Source organism: Ictidomys tridecemlineatus, chromosome 4, assembly GCF_052094955.1.
Source record: "Ictidomys tridecemlineatus isolate mIctTri1 chromosome 4, mIctTri1.hap1, whole genome shotgun sequence".
NCBI classification, from domain to species: domain Eukaryota; kingdom Metazoa; phylum Chordata; class Mammalia; order Rodentia; family Sciuridae; genus Ictidomys; species Ictidomys tridecemlineatus.
The window spans coordinates 55,434,350-55,455,472 of NC_135480.1; the positions used below are offsets into that span (position 1 = coordinate 55,434,350).

General features: G+C 35.4%; 2 protein-coding genes across 2 annotated transcripts; one reads left to right on the top strand and one right to left on the bottom strand.

Moving 5' to 3' along the window:
- Positions 1-13,421: 13,421 nt before the first annotated feature.
- Or2d2 (olfactory receptor family 2 subfamily D member 2) lies at positions 13,422-14,369 on the top strand. The gene has a single exon (XM_005341070.3). The coding sequence runs from the start codon at positions 13,422-13,424 to the stop codon at positions 14,367-14,369; it is 948 nt and encodes a 315-aa protein (XP_005341127.2).
- Positions 14,370-17,982: 3,613 nt separating this feature from the next.
- Or10a4 (olfactory receptor family 10 subfamily A member 4) lies at positions 17,983-18,930 on the bottom strand. The gene has a single exon (XM_005341069.3). It carries the CDS (start codon positions 18,928-18,930, stop codon positions 17,983-17,985), a length of 948 nt encoding a protein of 315 aa, XP_005341126.1.
- Positions 18,931-21,123: the final 2,193 nt, after the last annotated feature.

The following is a 21,123-nucleotide window of genomic DNA, read 5'->3' on the forward strand; positions in this document are numbered from 1 at the left end:
TTAACAATGGCTAAACTATGGAACCAAACTAAGTTCCCTTCAATAGATGAGTGCACAAAGAAACTATGGTATATATAGACAATGGAATATTACTCAGCCATAAAGAAGAATGAAATTATGGCATTTGCAGACAAATGGGTGGATCTGGAGAATATTATGCTAAGTGAAAAAACCAATCCTCCAAAACCAAAGGATGAATGTTCTCTCTGATATGTGGATAATGACTCACAAGAGACAGGGCTGGGGAGGGGAGGAGTGGATTCACTGGAGTGAACAGGGGGGAATGGGGAAAACGGAGTGGGTATGAGAATGGGAAAGACAATAGAATGAATTGGACATAACTTTCCTATGTTCATATATGAATACACGACCAGTGTAACTCCACATCATGTACAACCCCCAAAATGGGAAATTATACTCCATGTATGTATGATATGTCAAAATATATTCTGCTGTCATATACAACTAAAAGAACAAATAAAAAATACAAAAAAAAAGAGAGTACACTGTGATGAGCTAAGGGTGCACTTTATGATTTCCAGAAAAATCACAAAAATATAAAATGAATTATAATTAATCAAATAAAAAATAAAAATAAGAGGGCATGAAAGGAGGACAAAGAGGAAGAGTGTATGGAGAAAACAGAAAGTAAAGAAAAGGTAGACTTTAATCTTATTCTACTCATAATGCCAAGTAAAGTAAATGGACTAAACATTCTAATGAAAAGGCAGAGATTGTCAGAGTGGACAAAAAGAGAAGCTCTAACAATATTTTATCTGTAAGAGATACACTTTAAATATAAAAACACAGTTGCGTTCAAGTAAAAAGATGAAAAATGATATACTGGATAAACACTAGTCATAAGAAAACTAGAAGGGACTGTAGTAATGTGAGACAAAGTAAACTTTTATATATAAGAAGGAGTATTTGTAGAAATAAAGAACATAGTTTTGTGTAATAAAAATATCATTCATCACAAAGACAAAAACATACTTAAAATGAGGGCACTTAATATGCTGCTTCAAAATACAGAAAGAAAAAACTGATCAAATTAAAAGGATAATTAGTAAATCCACAGATATAAATATTGCAACAATATTACTGTTGAACAAATAGAGAATCAGTGAGGATATAAAGAACGTGGGATCAACTTGACCTAATGAATGCTTACAGAGTACTCTACCCCAAAAGTACAAAGAATAAATTCTTTCAAATACAAAATGAATATTCACCTGGTAGACTATATCTGTCAGGTAATAAATTAGTCCCAATAACACAGGGTTGAAATCATGTAGGAGATATCACTTGACCACAGCAGAATTAAATTACAAGTTAATAACAAAAATCTGGAATATCTACAAGTATTTGGAAGTTAACACACCTCTAATTAATCCATAAGTCAAAGATGAAATCAAGTGAAATTATGAGGGAACTCTGTCAAACTCATTCTACAAGGTCAGTATCAATCTGATACTAAAACCAGACAAAGACATGTCAAGGAAAGAAAACTTCAGACCAATATACTTGATACACGTAGATGCAAAAATTCTTAAGAAAGAATTGACAAACTGCATACAAAAACTCATTAAAAAGATAGTGCACCATGTTCAAGTGGGTTTCATCCCAGGGATGCAAGATTGGAAATCACTAAACGTAATTCACTACATAAATAGACTAAAGAATCACATGATTATATCAATAGATAAAGCAAAAGCATTTTACAAAGTATAGCACCCATTCATGTTTAAAACACTATAAAAACTAGGGATAGAAGGAACTTACCTCAACATTACACAGGCTATATATGACAAACCCAAAGCCAACATTATTCTTTTTTTTCTTCATATATATTTCTTTATATATATATAATATATGATATATATTTTTGTTTTAATTAGTTATAAATGACTGTAGAATGCATTTTGACACATCATATATAAATGGAGTATAACTTCATTTGTCTGGTTGTACATGGTGTAGAGTTACAGAGGTCATATAATCACATACACACATAGGGTATAATAATGTCCAGTTCATTCTACTATCATTCCTACCCCCACACGCCCTCCCCTCCTTCACTCCCCTCAGTCTAGTCCAAATTACCTCTATTCTTACTGCCCGCCCATTGTGAATTAGCATCCGCATATCAGAGAAAACATCTGGCCTTTGGTTTTTTGGGGTTGCCAAGGCCAACATTATTCTAAATGGAGAAAAACTGAAAGCATTTTCTCTAAAATCAAGAACAAGACAAGGAATACAATTTCATCCATCAAAGACTGCTTTGCTTGACTCAAGGGACAAACTCAAGTCTCCTAGGTCCCCTTTCTGACAGAATATTTTCATTTGTGCAAATATCTAAAGGTGAGGTCCATGGAGTTATGTAAACAGGGCATTCCCTGGAGCTCTCAACTTTGTTAACCTTCCAATCCTCTGAGACACCCAGGGATAATATATACTATACTTGAAAGCACAGATTAAAGTTGCCAAATCATACTCACCCCTTTTTCAAATCTTATACGAATGTTGTTCAAAATGGCATCAACAGATACATGCTCAGGGCCTACAAGTCATCAACTTCTTATTTGTTCATTTGGTAACTAAATTCAAATGAAATGAGCATACATTGGATCAATTGTGTGTTGACTTTCCTCAATGAGTAACACAACTTAATTTCAGAATTTGTACTTTCATTTTATGATTTTTTGGGGGGTGCTGTGTAGTCTCCTGAAGTAGTAGGGTTCAGTTTGGTTAACTCCATCTCAACATCAACATGAGTGTAAGGAATAATAATCAGAGGAGACACAGAGACAAGGTGCAGAGGCAGGAAAGTGGCTACTTGTCTAAGGGGCCACGTTTATTTATACCAATGGGTTACATTTGAAGGTAAAAAAAAAATGTAAGAGAAAAATGGTGGAAGAATTGAGTTATCAGATGGTGTAAAACCTTGTGAGATTTATCTGGACATAGTGGCACTCTTGTAATTCCAGCTTGTTGAGATAGGAGGATCACATGTTCAAAGCCAGCCTCAGAAACTTAGAAGACACTGTCTCAAAAAAAAAAAAAAAAAAAAAAAAGGCGGGGGGTGGGGTGGGCTGGGGATGTGGCTCAGTAGTTAAGTGCTCCTGGATTCAATACTTACTACCAAAATAACAGAAAAACAAACAAAGCAAAAAAATATTTGTGAGATTCAAAAAAATCCTCTGAAGTTGTTAGTGGCAATTTAGCTTTAGCAAAACATCCATCATATTAGTGAATGCTATTAATTTGAATATTTTTGTTTTGGCCCTTGATTTATATATTATTTGTAGTTTAATTTGGGTTTAATAATCTAATTTATTAAAATACATGAATCATGTTCCATGCTGTAAATATGGCGTGATTTATTTAACAATACCCAGATTAAAGGACAGATTATGTCCAATCTTTAAGTGCTAAAACGGCCACAGTGAACATTTTTGAACACATATCTTTTTTCCTTTGACAGGTATATTTGAAGGAAAAGTTTCCTGAGGCTTAATTATTAAGTCTAAAGGTATGTTCATTTTTAAATATTGATACAGTCAACTACCATGTAAAAAGTTGTATTAATGTACACTGACATCAAAATTGCATGAGAGTTCCTATTTAGTAACACCTTCACTAACACTTGCTAATTTCAAACTCTTAACTTTTTTTTCACCCTTTCTAATATCTTAGGTAAAAAATTATATCACAAAAAATTAATTTTATTTATTTAGTTTTTTGTGGTGCTGGGGATTGAATGCAGGGCCTTATGCTTGGTAGGGAAGTGTCCTACCAACTAACTGATGTATATTTCCAGCCTTCATTGTTATTTTATTATGCAACATTTCAATTATACTTGAGGATGAGTATGGTTGTATCTGTTTATTGATAATTTTTATTTCTTTTTTCTATGAAGTGACTATTTCCTTTGCTAAGTTTCTTTTATTGGCCTGTGAAAAACTTCAATATTATAAAAATTGGCTCTTTGATTTTGCCTTGGGAATAAGTCTTTTTTGCTTCCCAGTTGACTTTTTAAATAAATGTATATTCCTATCATGTGTGTGTTTTATACTTAAATCTAGGCAAATCAGTCTTTTCTCTCATGACTTTGGATTTTTATGTTGATTTTTTGAAAACACTTCATTGTTTAAAGTTATGCTTTTTAAAAGGCATCCAATTTTTCTTTTAAGACTTTTGTAATTTGCTTGTATGTACGGCTTAATTTACATCTTCATACATTTAGAATTTATTTTGATACAAGGCATGAAGTAGGGAGGAAGGGATCCACCTAAGTTTTTTTTCTCCTCTTTCAAGTGGTCAGTTAGCATCATTTATGGGAAAAATTTACCATCAATCTAAAAAGTCTTTTTCACAAAATACTAAATTTTTGCTGAATGTGGTCAATTTTTGTATTATTGAGTCTTTTCCTTTTCTGGCTTTATATTTCTGTACAAGGGCCATGCAATCTTAATTTCTTCTTTTAAAAATTATTATTTGATTCTCAGGTACAGAGAATTTAATTATAGTCCTTAGTATATGGAATGTGACTATAGAGATTTCAAAGTTTCTCTATTTATTTTTTTAATTTATTCACTTGTTTTATTTATTGCTTGCTTAATTTATACCCATACCTCATTCCCACTGACCTGTAGTCTAATGCATACATTTTGTTCTTGAAAAAATAATTTTTGTTTTGTTGTTGTATTCTTAATTTATATAATTTTTGTTATATAATTCTTTGTTTCTTTTCCACTCAACTCTAGATGTTTAAGATCATTCAAGTTGCAGGGCTGGGTAGAGCACTTACCAGTACCAAAAAAAAAAAAAAAAAAGACAACTTTATAGAGGAAGGGGATTGAGGGTGAGAGGGAGGAAAGGGAAGGAACTGTGGGATGAAGTTGACCAACCTATACTATGTAGAAGTATAAATATATTACAGTGAATTCCACTTTTATGTATAATGATAATGTACCAAATAAAAAATTAATACACAGAAGACCAATACAATAGAGGGAGATGATCAGGGCGAGAGGGGATATAACACCAAGGATTAAAATGGAGCAAATTATGTTACATGCATTTATGAAATTGTCAAAATGAAGCCCACTATTATGTATGACTATAATGACTAAGAAAAATAAATAAATAAAAAGATCATTCAAGGTGCTGCATCTCTTTCTTCTAACTGTTGTGAAATATTCCTTGTTGTATATTTGTCACATTTCATTTATCTTCTCTCCCTGTGAGAGATATCCAAATTATACAATACCTCACGAAAGCAAAGAACAGAAAAGTAAACATTGCAGGAATATAACATAGATGTGTGTGTATATGTGAGCTTGTGTGTGTGTGTGTGTGTGTGTGTCAGTGTGTGTGTTAATTTTGGAGCTCTATATTTAATAGCAATTGGCTACATCAGATCATTATTCATAAGCATAAGGTATTAAGCAATGACAGATTCCTTCATAAAATGGCTGTACCTCTCTACCTTTTTTCCAACTCTAAATGAGTATTGTTTTCTACTTTTTGGTCAATACTTTACATATATGACTTCCAAATTTCTGCATGTCTAATAGGGATAACTAGGTGTATTTTGTTGCTTTAATTTGCTTGCATTTAATTACTAATGGCTTTGAGTATTGCTTTATATTCTCATAGTCCTCTGAAGTTATCTGTTTGTTAAGTTTTTATGATCTCTTCTTTTTCCTCTTTGGAGTTTCTTTTGTTGTTGATTTTTAGAAATGTATTGTGATTTCCCCTTGTTAAGTTCTTCTTTCTTATTGATTTTATGTAGTGCAAGTATCTTATCTATTCTTTCATCTGTCTTTTAACTCTGATATCATTCATTGAAGACAGTTACCAGATTTAAAAAAAATTTTCTGTTGTTTTAGATGGACAGAATGAATGCCTTTATTTTATTTGTTTATTTTTATGTGGTGCTGAGGATTAAACCCAGTGCCTCACACATGCTAGCAAGCACTCTGCCACTGAACTACAGCTGCAGCCCCAGTTACCACATTTTGATGAAATCAAATCATCACATTTTTCTTTGTGCTTTGGAAATTACTCACTGTGGGTCTGAATGATGTTCTCCTGCATTTTCTCCTGAAACACCATTGTTTTACTTTGACTTTTCAGTATTTAGCCCATTTAGTGTTTACATTAATGTGGTATTTTAGATAGAACCCAGTTTTTTAAGAAATAATGTAGAAATGTACATTTCTTAATGTATATTAAGAAATAATGTAGAAAGCTCATTTTACTGACATTATTTACTAAACTATTTGTCCATTCCCTAAAGATTTTTTAAATTAATTTTATTGTACTTTAAATTTTTACATGGGTCTAACTATGAGTTTTTTATTCTGTTCTATTTGTTCACTAATCTTTTTTATACCACTACCATCTGGCTTTTATGTTTGCTTCTAGGCAATATGTCTTGATATCTATTAGAAAATTCTTTCCTAAACCCTTTTAATATTCTCATTGTGGATTACTATTTTTCCACATTTGGGGTAGGGGTACCCAGGATTGAACCCAGGAGCACTTAACCACTGAGCCATATCCACAGCCCTTTTTTATATTTTATTTAGAGACAGGGTCTCTCTGAGTTGTCTAGGGCTTTGCTAAGTTGATGAAGCTGCTTTGAACTCACCATCCTCCTTCCTCAGCTCCCCAGCCCCTAGGATTACAGGCATGCACAACCACTGAGGGCTCTCCACATAAATTTGTGAGTAAATCTATTGAGCTACCTAAGAAATCCACCTGGAATTGTTATTTGTATTGCACTCAATTTATATAGCAATTTGGGGAGAAATAATATATCTGCAATATTATGTCATCTGATTGAAGGTATGATATATCTCCCCATTTATTCAGATTGTTGTCTATGTTTTTGCCAGAACCATTTGGCTCTCCATGGTGGTCTTGCACTTTCTTTAAATGGCTTCTATATACTTTGTAATTTTTTTTATTATTTTGCTATTATTAATTGCTAATTCTTCTACCAATAATAACCAACTGGAAAACTTTTTTTAGCTCCTTTCTAGGAAAGTTGAAAATCTTTCTTTCAACTTCTTACAGTTTGTTTATTGTGAGGTTTTTTTTCCTCCTAGGGTTTTTTTTTCCTTCTAATTTAGTAATCAGCAAATGTGATCAGCAAATGACACAGTTTTATTGATTCTCTTCCAATTCTTCCACTTCTAATCTTTATTTTTTCCAGGATTTTAAAAAAATGATTCTCAGTACTATGCTAAAAGGTAATAGTGATAGCTGCATACTTGTCTTATTCATGATACTAGAGAATGCATCTAAAATTTCTTTATTAAATAAAATATTATGATCAGGGTTTGGTGTATAACTAATTTTTATTCTATCAATATTCTAAAAACATTTAAAAATATGTATCTTTAATAGTTTTTTTCCTTTGTCACTGAGATAATTTCATTTTTAAATTTTTTATTAATTTTTTATTATATATATATATGACAGCTGAATGCATTTGATTTATTGTACACAATTTCAGCACAACTTTTCATTTCTCTGGTTGACACAATATAGTGTCACACCATATGTGAAGTCATACCTGTACCTAGGGGAATGAAGCCCATCTCATTCCATCATTTTTCCTGCCCCATGCCCTCTCCCTAGATAATTTGATTTTTATCTGTAAGTATAATTTGTGGATTCTTTGTGGGGTTCCTAATATTGCTTGTCTCTGCATCCCAGAGACAAACAATATTTAATTATGCTGTATCATTTTAAGCATATTTTTAGATTCAGTCAGGCTTAATTTTGGCTAGGAGTTTTACATTTATTTTCATCAGTGAAATAAATCTTTATTTTCCTTTTTTCACACACGATTATGTAGTTTTTTATTTGTCACATTTTCACAAGACTCATAAAATAAGCCAGGAAGCACAACCTAATTTTTCCAACTTTTTTAAGAAAAAAATGTATAAAGAAAATAAGGTACTATTTCATGAAAGTCTGGTGGAACTCAATTATAAAACTACCTAGATCTGGAATATGCTGTAAAGTGGCAGGAAGATCTTACAGCTTCATTTTCAGTGATGTCTATCATTTCAACTTCTCCTGAAGTTGTATCAATTATTTTCTGCACTGATTTTGCATTTTATGTTTTTCTATAAATTTACTTACCTTCTTTGTTTTAAAATTTATTCAAACTTAGTTGTTTATGATAATCTTTCATTTAATAAATCATTTTATCTAATTATTTCTGTAATACTCCAAATTTTATTTGCATTTCCTCTCCTTAAAAACATCATTTTAAAACCAAACTGGTGGCTTTATTTTTTATCCTGAAATAATGCATCAGAAGAGAAAAACTATTACATATAATTTGCAAGAAAGGTAATGGGTTTCATCGGTATTATTTAAAGAACAAAAACGCTCTTCAGAATATCTTTGTCCTGCAGTTTAGTAAATAAGTTTGGTCCCTGGCATTTATATCATTTTGTGTGTCTTTTTAATTTTAATTCATTGTTTTTATTTTGATAAAAATATAAAAATAGCTTTTTAACCATTTTAAAGTGTACAATTCAGTGACATTTAGTGCATTCATGATGTGGTTCAACCATCACTACTATCTAATTCAAGAACGCATTTTCCACCACTAAGAAGTCACTCCCCATTCATCCCTCTCTCTACACTAATTTGCTTTCTGTGTCTGTGTCTTTGCCTGTTCTAAGTATTTCATATAAATGGAATCATGTGATATGTGACCTTTGTGTCTTGTTTCTTCTGACCAGTGTAATGTTTTCAGGGTTCTTCTATGTTATAGCGTGTATAGACATTTTGTTCCCTTTATGGCTGAGGATTACTCTTTTGTATGGATAAGCCTCATTTTTCTTGTTCATTCATAGTTGATAAATATTTGAGTCATCTCCATTTTTAGCCTATTTTGAGTAGTGCTGCTGCTATGAACATTTGTGTGCTAGCATTTATTTGGACACTTATTTTCAGTTTTCGTTAGTGTACACCTAGGAGTGGAATTGCTGAGACATATGGTAATTGTATGCTTAACTTATTGAATCACACTGTTTTCCACAGAATCTGCACCCTTTTACATTCACAGCAGCAATATATATGTATATGGGGAGGGGCTCCAGTTTCTTCACATCCTTACCACATTTGTTTCCTCCTTCCTTCTTTCCTTTTCCCTCCTTCCTTCCCTTGCTCCTTCTTTCTTCCTTACTCTTTCATGTTTAAGGATACTGCCAAATGGAGTTTTCAAGTTGATTGTACCAATTTATGCTCCCATAAGCAGTAAAAATTGCTCTGTATTCTCATTCATTTTATCCATTTTGATGAGGGTAAATGGAAGTTCACTGTGTTTTTAATTTATATACCCTGTGGCTAATTATGTTGTATACTTTTTCATATGCCTATTATCTAAATATTGAAAGTTGATGTTCAAGTTTTTGGCTCAGTTAAAAACTGGAAATTTCCGGCTTTTCTTATTAACATGTAGGATCTCTTTACGTATTCTGAGCATTATGTCTATAGCTTACTATCAAGATATTAAAATACTATGTATATAAATAGAGACAAATGATAAAGAAAATGTGGTAAAATAATAATAATTGGAGAATCCTGTAAGGGAGGCACGAGAGTTCTTTGTGTTCTTCTTTTAACTTCTCTGAAAAATCCAAAATTATTTCAAAATATAATATTGCAAAATTAAAGTTTACTAAGCATGATTTACATATGTATTTTGATGAACATATGTAATTTTAAAATAATTTTAAAATAATTGGACAGAAAATTATAGAGATATAAAGAGTTTAACCTCATAATTAACTAATTTGGCTTAAAAGAATATCCTATTCCTTCAGGTTTTGCGAATGCTCATTGATGTTCAGTTTGCTTTTATAGTCGTTTAGGAGCTGTGACTGAAAGAAGGGTTTTGCCAGAAGTTCTCTTCTGATCTCTACTTCCCTCACCTACATCCAATTCAGCAAGTAGTATTCGCTTAGCTTTTTTAAAAAATTTTGTTGTGTTTGCTTTTTCAGCCTCTCACCCAGACATTTGAGGATTCTACAAATGTATAATAAATTTCTTGAACAGTGTCACATATGGTATGTGCTAAAACTCAGACACTATCCATAATCTCAATCCCTTACCCCTACTTATAATAATTAGAAGTAATATTTGTTGAGCTCTTTCTATGTGCAAACTTCATGTTAATCACACTCATCTAATTAGGGTTATCTGGGGCACATCATTTCCACATTCTGCCAATAACAAACTTTCTCAAAATCATTCAAAGCACATGTGGTAGACCTGAGCATCAGGTATACAGTATATAGTATATTTTGCAACAATGCGACCTTTCCCCAAAGACTTGTAAGAAGAACTGGTGATAGGATTTATAAACAAGATGTGAGTGCTATCTACTTGTTAGTGTTTGTTCTCCTTGTAAACATCTGGGAGCATTTTGAGAGGAAACAGCTCAAGATGCACACTAATGATTCAGAATTCTCCTGAGTACTTCCACTGCTCTAGAGACTGCTTCTAGTGTCCCCCATCCCCACTTCACCTCATTTAAGTGGAACAGGATATATGTTGTACTGTATATCCTGAAGGCAAGATAAAACCTTTGAATGGAGTAGAAGAATGCAGAAGATATGGGATTCCCCTTACTGCCTTGCCCTTCGTTTTGACTTTGGAGATTTTTACTGTATTTTATGCCTTCAGGACAAGATGCTCACCGTTGCTCCTTGGGTCACACTGAAACCAATGCACCTGCAGCACTTTCTCCGTCAACAGTTGAGTGTGTTTATTGGCTTTGGCATGCTAATGATCCTTTTATCCCCTGAATATGAGAACAATCTTGGTAAGATTAGTAGAGCGAGGGGATTTACTCCTATGTTGAACTTGGTTTGGAAGATAGTAAGTGGATGTGGTAGATATAGGATAGGTGATTTTAGCATAAAGGATCTTGGAATCAAGAGAATTTGAAGAGAAATTTGGTATTTTCTCCTGGTTCCCTATGGATTTACTTAGTTTCTTCTTCCTAAAATACACGTTGGATTTAAAAATGCATGTTTCTGTCACCCATTCATCCTGTTTCATATCAGAGACACATTTTATCCTTAGAGAAATGAACTCACAATTTCCTGTTAAATTTAGCAAAAGAAAAAAGTAAAATGACAGAAAGGCCAATGGTAAAAATGATTTTCTTACAGAAGCTTCTTAATTCTGAGGGCAGATTCACTATCACCTATGGATACAACTTCTCTTCCACATTTGCATTTGGTTATGCAGACAGTTTGACATTCAAAACTTTATTTCCTTTACAAATCTGGTTATAAATTACTTTTGATTTTGTTGGGTAAGTTAAATCATCTATAGTAGGTAGAGTACTAAGTACAAAAAGTGGTCCAAAGTAAGAAGTAGAATACTGGATCTTAAAAGAAACTGGTTTATGCACCAGACATTTTGTGCTTTGTTCTAATATTAACTTGATATCTGAGTGAAATGACAAAAAAAGAATGTATTTGAAAGAATACATGCTCTATTTGAAAGAATGCATGCTCTATTTTCCATCATTTTGCATACCTTAGACTGCTAACTATGTTGCTTCCAAGAAGTTTGACTCAATTTCTCTCTATATTTGCTGTCATACATGCCAACTTCAATCTTAAGATCAATTATGAGTTGAAGTCTTTCATCCCTTTGACTTACAGACCCGTCCAGATGCTAAGACTCTGTTACTAGATTGCATTAGGTGTAATTTTGCCTTTTTATTTTCTTAAAGACAATTCCTGTACTCCAGTGGTTTCTCAAATGGAATTGGAGTGTCCTTCAATATGGATGTGAAATGCTATTTCTATATTTTTACTTTCTTCTAACTGAAAATTAGTATTTTCTTCTGGTTTAAACACAGGTAACCAAGCCATCCTAGTCTTAGAAATAGCTATGACATTGTCAGCAACAGAAATCAGAAATATTTTCATATCACATTGCAGTTGTTGAAGATATCTCCAAATATTTAATATCATAATTATTTTGAAATGAAGGTGATTATTAGACCCAGTACCACATTTAAGAAATTTAATGTGTTACTAAAGACACATATTTTCTCTATTATTGTGTGTTAATAAAACACATGTATGGCTCTATACACATTTTTATCTTGGTAACTGTATTTTGATATTACTGGTTTCCTTGGCAATCATTAATACATTTATTTTGATGCACTTTAAAGCCTTATTTTGAAGTACTTTCTTTTAAAATAATGTTCTATTTTTATACCTTTATTTTATTTATTTATATGTGGTGCTGAGGATTGAACCCAGTGTCTCACACATGCTAGGCAAGCGCTCTACCACTGAGCTACAACCCCAGCCCCGTTTTGAGGCACTTTTATCATGTAGAGAATTAGTAGCTCAACCCTTGCATAATACCCTAGACTTTACACTTTAAATTTGCCTTCTTTTTAGAAGAGCTCCATGAAATTTTATAATTACTCTCAAAATCTTTCAAGTCTCTCCAGGGAAATTGGCAGGCCTTCTAAACAATTCTGCTTATTATGCAATCAAATTATTTTTATTTACTTCATTTAATTAATGATCATTTACTGAATGAAGTACTATGTCATGTCTTCTAAAGGACCCAGACATAAAAATGGCATAGACAGCTTTCCAAGGAGTTTTACAATCGAAAATGCAAGGCAGTGAGAGGTGTTGGGCAGAGGTGGTAGAGTAGTCCTGTTTGAGTCAAGTAGGAAACCAGCCAAGTGTGTCTTCTGTTCTAGAAGCTCATTCGCAGTTGAGATTTGTATTGCAGAGCTCAGAGGAAGTTGAGATAAAATTGCCAAGGGATATTCAGAGTTGTCCCCAGATCCTTCGAGGCAGGTTATTTTCCCTACGATATACATGAATTCTATAAGGTATTTTGGCTCTTTTTGAATTCTTACACCTTCTTAACTGTCCTTTCAGGAAAGAGACAACCAGATCAGTTTCATGTCCAAAATATCTAAAACAAAGCAAAACAAAATCATGTGATGGAGGAAATGTGACAAGAAGCATTAGACATATGGGATTCACTTACTGAATGAAATGTTATGTCATGTCTTCTAAAGAACCCAGAGATGAAAATGATATAGACATGGAAATTACATGGCTGAACTTAAAAGTGTGATGTTTAGAACATGGAAGATGATTCTTCTGATCTACTCTACACTTGCCAATTGAAACCAAAAAATGAAAGCACTATCTTAGGAAGTATTATTCCGAAACACTGAAAGTGTTCAAACTGAAGCAGCATGATCGTCATGTAAAAGGTCTTGTAAAGGGGATTTTTGAAAAGACTTATTGTGATTGGAGTCATTCCTGGATATGCACAACTGTGTTTACAAGATAGTGACTTCTTATTGAAAAGGGAGACAGACTATGAGGCAGATAAATCAGACACAAGTGACAGAATTTTTCCTTCTGGGACTCTCTGATGACCCCCTCACCCAGCAGTTGCTCTTCATCTTATTCCTGGGTGTTTATTTGGTCACTGTGCTTGGAAATCTGCTTCTTATATCCCTTGTTCAGGTTGACTCCCGGCTTCACACACCCATGTATTTTTTTCTCTGCAACCTGTCTCTGGCTGACCTCTGTTTCTCTACCAACATAGTTCCTCAGGCCCTAGTCCACCTGCTTTCCAGAAAGAAGGTAATTTCATTTACACGTTGTGCAGCTCAGCTTCTGCTCTTCCTCATTTTTGGGTGTACACAGTGTGCCCTTTTGGCGGTGATGTCTTATGATCGGTATGTAGCAATTTGCAACCCTTTGCATTACCCTAGCATCATGACCTGGAGGGTGTGTCTCCAACTGGCCACAGGATCATGGACCAGTGGCATTTTAGTTTCTGTGGTGGACACTACTTTCACACTAAGACTACCTTACCAAGGTAGGAACAGTATTGCTCATTTCTTTTGTGAGGCCCCTGCACTATTGATCCTGGCATCTACAGACACTCGTGTTTCACAGATGGCCATTTTCCTCATGGGGGTTGTGATTCTCCTCATACCTGTCTCCCTAGTTCTTATATCCTATGGCCGCATCATTGTGACTGTGGTCAAGATGAAGTCAGCTGCAGGAAGACTCAAGGCATTTTCTACCTGTGGCTCCCACCTCATGGTGGTCACCCTTTTTTATGGGTCAGCAATTGTCACCTACATGACACCAAAGTCTTCCAAAGAGCAAGAGAAACTAGTATCTGTTTTCTATGCCATGGTGACCCCCATGCTTAATCCCCTCATCTACAGCCTGAGAAACAAGGATGTGAAGGGAGCTCTGAGGAAAGTAGCCACAAGGAATTTCCGGTGCCAGCTTGAAATCACCCACTGACTTACAGACACTTTTGACCTCTTACATAGTAAGACTTGCTAGGTAGTCCTCTTCCTTGTAAATCTAAATATGGCAAAATTCTCATTCTCGGGTCTTGACCATGGATTCACTATCATTTATGCAGCTGTTCTTTTGTAGAAGGAGAAGGATAATATTTCATGATCAAAAGGATGCAGGATCTGCTTCCTTGTGGTTCATCCTTTAACACATAACAGGAATTCCTCTAAGAAAAAGTAGTATTTCATAGACCTTGTAAAATCTTTTTTTTTTTTTTTTTTGGTTATACAGGGGATTGAACTCAGGGGTACTTTACCACTGAGCCACATCCTCAGCCTTTTTTAAAAAATGTATTTTAGTTGTAGACATACACAATACCTTTATTTTATTTATTTATTTTTATGTGATGGCTGAGAATCTAACACAGTGCCTCACACATGCTGGGCAAATGCTCTCCCAACTGAGCTACAATCCCAGCCCATCCCCAGGCCTTTTTATCTTTTATCTTGAGATAGAATCTCACTGAATTGCTGGGGGGCCTTGCTAAATTGATGAGGCTGGCTTTGAATTTGCAATATTCCTGGCTCAACCTCCCAAACTGCTGGGATTACAGGTGTGTGCTACAATTGCTTGTGACCTTGTAAAATCTTTTAAAACATGATGTCTATTCCAGATCTATCATTGCGTATTTCTGAATTTTTTTATATCATAAAATAATAAACATTTAACAAACATTGCTTTTTCACTTATCATGAGCTAGGTGCTGTGTATTAGCACATGTTGTATCTGTATGTGTGCTTGAGGAAATGGAAAACACGTGTACAAGGAAGCAGACTACATGAGCTCTGCTGTCCATCTTACACTTTTTTTTTTTTTTTTTGAAGAGACATGAAGATCAGATCTACAAGGATACACTTTCACATTGGTGAATTCAGAGTTTTGGAATCTTACAATCAATAATGACATATTTTGGGGATAGCAAGTGCTAGGAGGTATAATCAACCCTAAGCCTAAAGGACAAAGAGGAGGGTATTAAGACCCAGAAAGGAAGCTATATGCAGAGTGGACCAGGCAGGAGCTGGAGACTATGTGATATGGAGGGAGCAAGCCACTGAGAGAAACATTTTAAGTGCATTCCCCATCTACCTTTTGATCCTCTGCTATTGTATTATAATTAGAAGCCAGAGAACAAAGGAACAATCCGTAAAAGATAGCAAATGATCTGAAACACATGGACATATACCCCATTCCAGCACAGTCCTACACCAGCCCTCAGGCCTAAGTAGTAGTCAGCGACTCCTTGCGAGTCCCTGTTCCACAGGATCGACCATGGTGGATGCCAGTGAAAAGCAGCAGAACAATTTCACCATCAACTGCTTCGGCAACAGCGAGTCCAGTATGAGTGGGGGCAAATCCTTGGGTGAAAGCACCACCATGAGGGACTCCAACAAAAGCAGGGCCTTCATTTGGTCTCAAGTTGTCTAGTCTCTCAATTCAATGAGTCACTGCCCCAGGCCTTCACAACAGCCTCCCAGTAAATTATGCCTCATCGTGTAGGAACACAGTAGACGTAGGTTTTAGTGGTGGCAATAGTGAGTGAGGATTATTTGATATAAACTGATCTTCATTTAAAAATTTTGAGCATCTGCCAAGGTACAGGTTTTGATGTTCAAGTTTTACTGGGATGAGACCCTTTGATTCCAAGATAAGGTGGATGGAGTGTCAGGACATATCTCTGCTCCTGAAGTCTTTAGGGCAGTGTCTCTGTAAGGACTTTCCTATTGGGAAGTATTACATACAGTTGTATGAAGTAGGTATGAGAGGCAGTCATCATTGTTCTCTATAATTTTTTAAATTATAGACTATATTTTTCAGATGTCTCCCCACCTTATTTTCTTCTCAGAATTCTTTTGTTTACTTGACTGGGAGAACTTGTAAATTAGACCCTAAATCCAGAGAAGGCAACCTGGATAGGAAGTCTGGTATTACCTTAAAGGGATTTACAAAAACATTTGCCATACCTGGTGCCTAGACCCTGGTTATAGTAACCCCTTCTTTAGCCATATATTAAGCACTTTGATTGCCTTTGATCCCTAATTTGTCATCAGTCCAACCATTTGTCCTTTGGAAGATTTACCTTTGTGATAAAATTTTGACCCTCTTGTACTGAGAATTTTACATGTAATAAAATATCTTTTGGGCATGACTCCAAGTCAAGAGTTGCTCACTGAGAACCTTGTTCCCTAAACATTGGCCTGAACATTTGTGCAGTCCAGTCCAAATCAGACCACTGAACCGATCAGTAATATTTTTTGACATTCTTGTCATTAAATTACAATGTAACATAAATAGTCTATGTATGTATTGTTTATATATGTATTGTTGTATAAATTTAATATAACACCTTATATGCTATAATAAATGATTTATTATCCTGCTGTTAAGTTTGTCATTTGGGAGCCCTTGCTACAAGAAAGCTAAAGGACACCTTGTCCTTTATGGCACACAAAGGTAGGGTTATTTATAGAGTAGGTGGGGGGATAGGCTTGTGTGGCAAATACTATTTAGCTTTATGATTATCAATGAAATATTAGGAATATGTTTGCACACAGATAGATTGCCTGGACCCCAAGGCTGCTGTTTGCTGAGAGTCCAGAGTCATATTACTTCACTAGGAAAAACTACTTGAACCAAATAAGAAGCCAGCTTGAAAAGGACAATTGATTTCATCCAATCACATTAAGATTACAGAAAAAAAGTTGAGTACACAAAGAATCATTTCAGTTCCTTACAGCCTGTTCCCATAATCTCTCTCTACTTATCTTTGACTGGGGAGTTCTTTACCCTTTATGTCAAGCAGCTTTCATATCCCATGTGGCTAATGTGAGATTTAGGCTGTTGTCAGTGCGGAGTCTTTTACCATATAAGCGTAGGCCACTGTAGCAGAGGCAGAACTCCTCAGGTGCTAGCCACCTAAACGTGTACATTCTAAACCCCTGGGGCTTCTAACCATCCTTTCATTGTCTCTCATTCTCACTAGAATATAAATCCCATGAGGCAAGAAATGTATCTGTTTTACGCACTAACATGTCTTCAGGGCCAACACAGGACCTGATGTGAAAAATGCTGAATAACATTTCTGGGGGGATTTTTGGGTGCAAACTTAAAATCTGTCGGAAAAAAAAAATGAGTGAAAGAATGAAAAATCAGTTATTTATTATCATTAGTATAACTACTTTTATTACTTTGTAAATAAAAATTCCCTGGAAATATGCAGGTAGGGTTTTTGGGCAAATAGAAGAAAAGTCAAGTACAAGATCATAAAATGAAATGGATAAAATATTAAAAAATGGTGTATTGTAATAGAAATTCAGCCTTTAGAGGATCCTCATTTATGAAGAGTCTCACAGCATACTGAGCCTGCTGTACTGATTTTATTGCTCATGTCCTTCCTTTCAAAAGAGGATCCTGGTCAAAAGTCCCAAATCCCAGTGGGCACACACATTGTGTCTCCTGGGAAGAGGAATTCCCACTTGAGGAATTCAATTCTCTTTCCTTTGTCTCTACATGCTACCCCTTCAGTTTCCATCTGTCAGTCACAGTTTCCATCTGTCAGTCACAGTTTCTGAGGGCCCAGGGTCCTGCGGACAACCCGCTTCAGTGCAGACTTCACTTCGTTATTCCTTAAGCTGTAGATGATGGGGTTCAGCATGGGAGTCACCACTGTGTAGGAAAGTGACAGCAGCTTCTTGTTCTCAGGAGAGGTGTTAGATCGGGGTCGGAAGTACGTGAGGATTGCAGTGCTGTAGAAGAGGGAGACAACCAGCAGGTGGGAGGAGCAGGTGGAGAAGGCCTTGCGTTTTCCCTCAGCTGAGGGCATCCTAAAGATGGTGGAGAGGATGCGCACATAGGACCCCAGGATCAGCAAGAAAGGGAAGAGGATGAATAGGACAGTGGCTGTCAGGGCCTCCAGTTCAAACAGAGAGGTATCAGCACAGACCAGGGCAATGACAGGAGGGCTGTCACAGAAGAAGTGGTTGACTCTGTTGGGACCACAAAAGGGGAAACTGAAAATCCATGTGGTTTGGACAGTGGCCACTGGAAACCCTGAGAACCAAGAGGCAGCTGCCAACTGGGCACAGGACCTACGGCTCATGATGACTGGGTAGCGCAAGGGGTCACAGATGGCCACATAACGGTCATATGCCATTGTGGCCAGGAGACAGCACTCAGCAGCCCCAAAGAAGAAGAAGAAATACATCTGAGTAGCACAGCCAAGGAAGGAGATGGTTGTGTCTTGGATGATCAGGGTTCCCAACATCTTGGGCACAATGACCAAGTTGAAACCTATCTCCAGGAAGGATAAGTTTCTGAGGAAGAAGTACATAGGACTTTGCAGGGCAGAGTCAGCTGTAGTGACCAGGATTATGAGGACATTGCCCATTAGAGTAATCAAGTAAATGGCCAAAAACAGGAGAAACAGTAGAGCCTGTAGCTCAGAGGAAAGGGTTGAGAAGCTCACAAGAACAAACTCACTGACCGTTGTCCAATTTCCCCACATCATTCTCCTGCCCAAGATTTCACTGGGCATTTAAACTCTAGAGAGGAAGAATTTTCCATGTTATTTTTACCCTGGTATACTATAAAAAAGGGAAGCTCCTGTGTCCTCATTCTCTGCATTTCATGTTATAGTTGTTGGAGATCAAATATCTGTTCTCTCCTATATGTAAAAAAGAAAATTTGATCATTGGAATTACACATTTTTGGTAGAATTTCATTTTTTTCCAGACTTAACGAGATGCACTATGCATAGCTACACATGACTTTTTTTTTTTTTCAAATGGAGAATGTCCAAAGTCCCAGCTTCACGCTATGTTCCTATTTCTATCTCTATTTGATAGCGGTGTTAAGAAAGCTCAGATAAGTGTTTCTGGAGAAAGGAGACTTGATGCATAATGAAAGGTGGTGAGATCAGTCAGGACATCTTTTCTGCAAAGCAAAAGGGTGGGAAGGAGAAAATCAATAAATATGAACAGATATTATCAAATGATATCTAAAGAGAAGATCTGAATAGATCCAACTGAGGAGGCCCATACTTGGGAATACTTCACTATGTTGTAGGAACTTCCATTATTAAGCTCAGAAAATTTCAGTCTAAACAGAAAGACATAGAAATGGGTTTATATTTATCTCTGGGCTTAATGTTCTCCATGTGACTGTATGTGGTCCAAGGGAACACAGACAGGAGACAGTGCCAGAACCATGGACCGAACCTAGATGTGTTGAGTATGAAGCTTTTCATCTACTACTCTTGGTTAATTTGTGTCTTGATTCTCAAGAAAATCTGAGGTTCATATTTTATATGTAAGTAAAGTCCAACTCAAATATGCTAATGTGACTAATAAGATAAAATCCTATGAAAAAGAAATGGAAGATTTTGTTATTGTATTAATAACTAAGTTTCAACATTGGGATCCTGAAAACTTGAATGGGGGAATAAATCTAAAAGCATTTAGCATGTTATAAGATGCATTAAAAATGTTCAATAAATGCTAACCATTATTATTGTTACTATCATGATGATGATAAGGCTGACTCTCCTTTCTTTCTTCTGCTGCTTTTTTGGTACTAGGGGATTGAACCCAGAAGCACTTTATCATTGAGATATGTCCCTAGCCTTTTGTTATTTTTAAGACAGCATCTCACTAATTTGCTTAGGGCTTGGCTAAATTGCTGGGATCATAGGCATACACCTCCATGCCCAGCTGAATCTACTTTCTAAAACCTACTTCTTTTCCAAACAATAGCTCAAACAGCCTGAAAGCCCTGCTATTCAATCCTTAAGATGAGATATTAATTTCTTAATAAATATTGATTAGCTTGGTGTGGTGGCACATGCCTGTAATCCCAGAGGCTCAGGAGACTAAGGCAGAAGGATTGCAAATTCAAAGCCAGCCTCAGCAATGGGAAGGCTCCTAGCAACTCAGTGAAACCCTGTTTCTAAATAAAATATAAAATAGGGCTTGGGATGTGACTCAGTGGTTGAGTACCCCTGAGTTCAACCCTTACTACTACTACTACTACTAATAATAATAATAAATATTATCTTCTGTAAGCCAGGTCCTGCTCTAGATACTGAAAATGATAATAAACAAAAATCTCTGCTCCATAGAACTCACTTTCTCATAGGAAAGATAGGTTATAAACAAATGATTTTAGGAGAACATAAAGTATGTTAGATGGTATTCAGAGCAGCAGAGAAGAAAAAAGTAGAGAATATGGGCATTTGCGATGTGGAAAGCGTCAGGGAAGGTTTCACTGAGTGAATAATATTGTGTAAAGTCCTGAGCAGAAGCAAGAAATGGAGTATGGGTAAAGCATAAAGGAGGGAGGGAAAGAGAAAAAAAAAGAGAAAATTGTTTTAAAAATATTTTGCTGATTCCTTTTTACTTGTAAAAGCTTAACCATGCTATCACTTCTTTTAAAAAAATTCTTTGATGCTTCTTCTATTTTCATAGTAAGAATGAACATCTGTGACAATGAAAATAAATATCACATTCTATTCTAAGCATTTTGAAGGTATTATTTAATTTTCATGACATCTTAAAAATGCTGATACTATTTATTAGGCAAAATTTACAATAAAGCAATCTGAAGCACAGAAAAATAGAGTAATAAATTTCTAAGGGTAAGCAGCCAGGAAGTGAGGGCATTAGGAAGGTATCCCAGATGGTCTGACTCCATGTCATGAATTTAA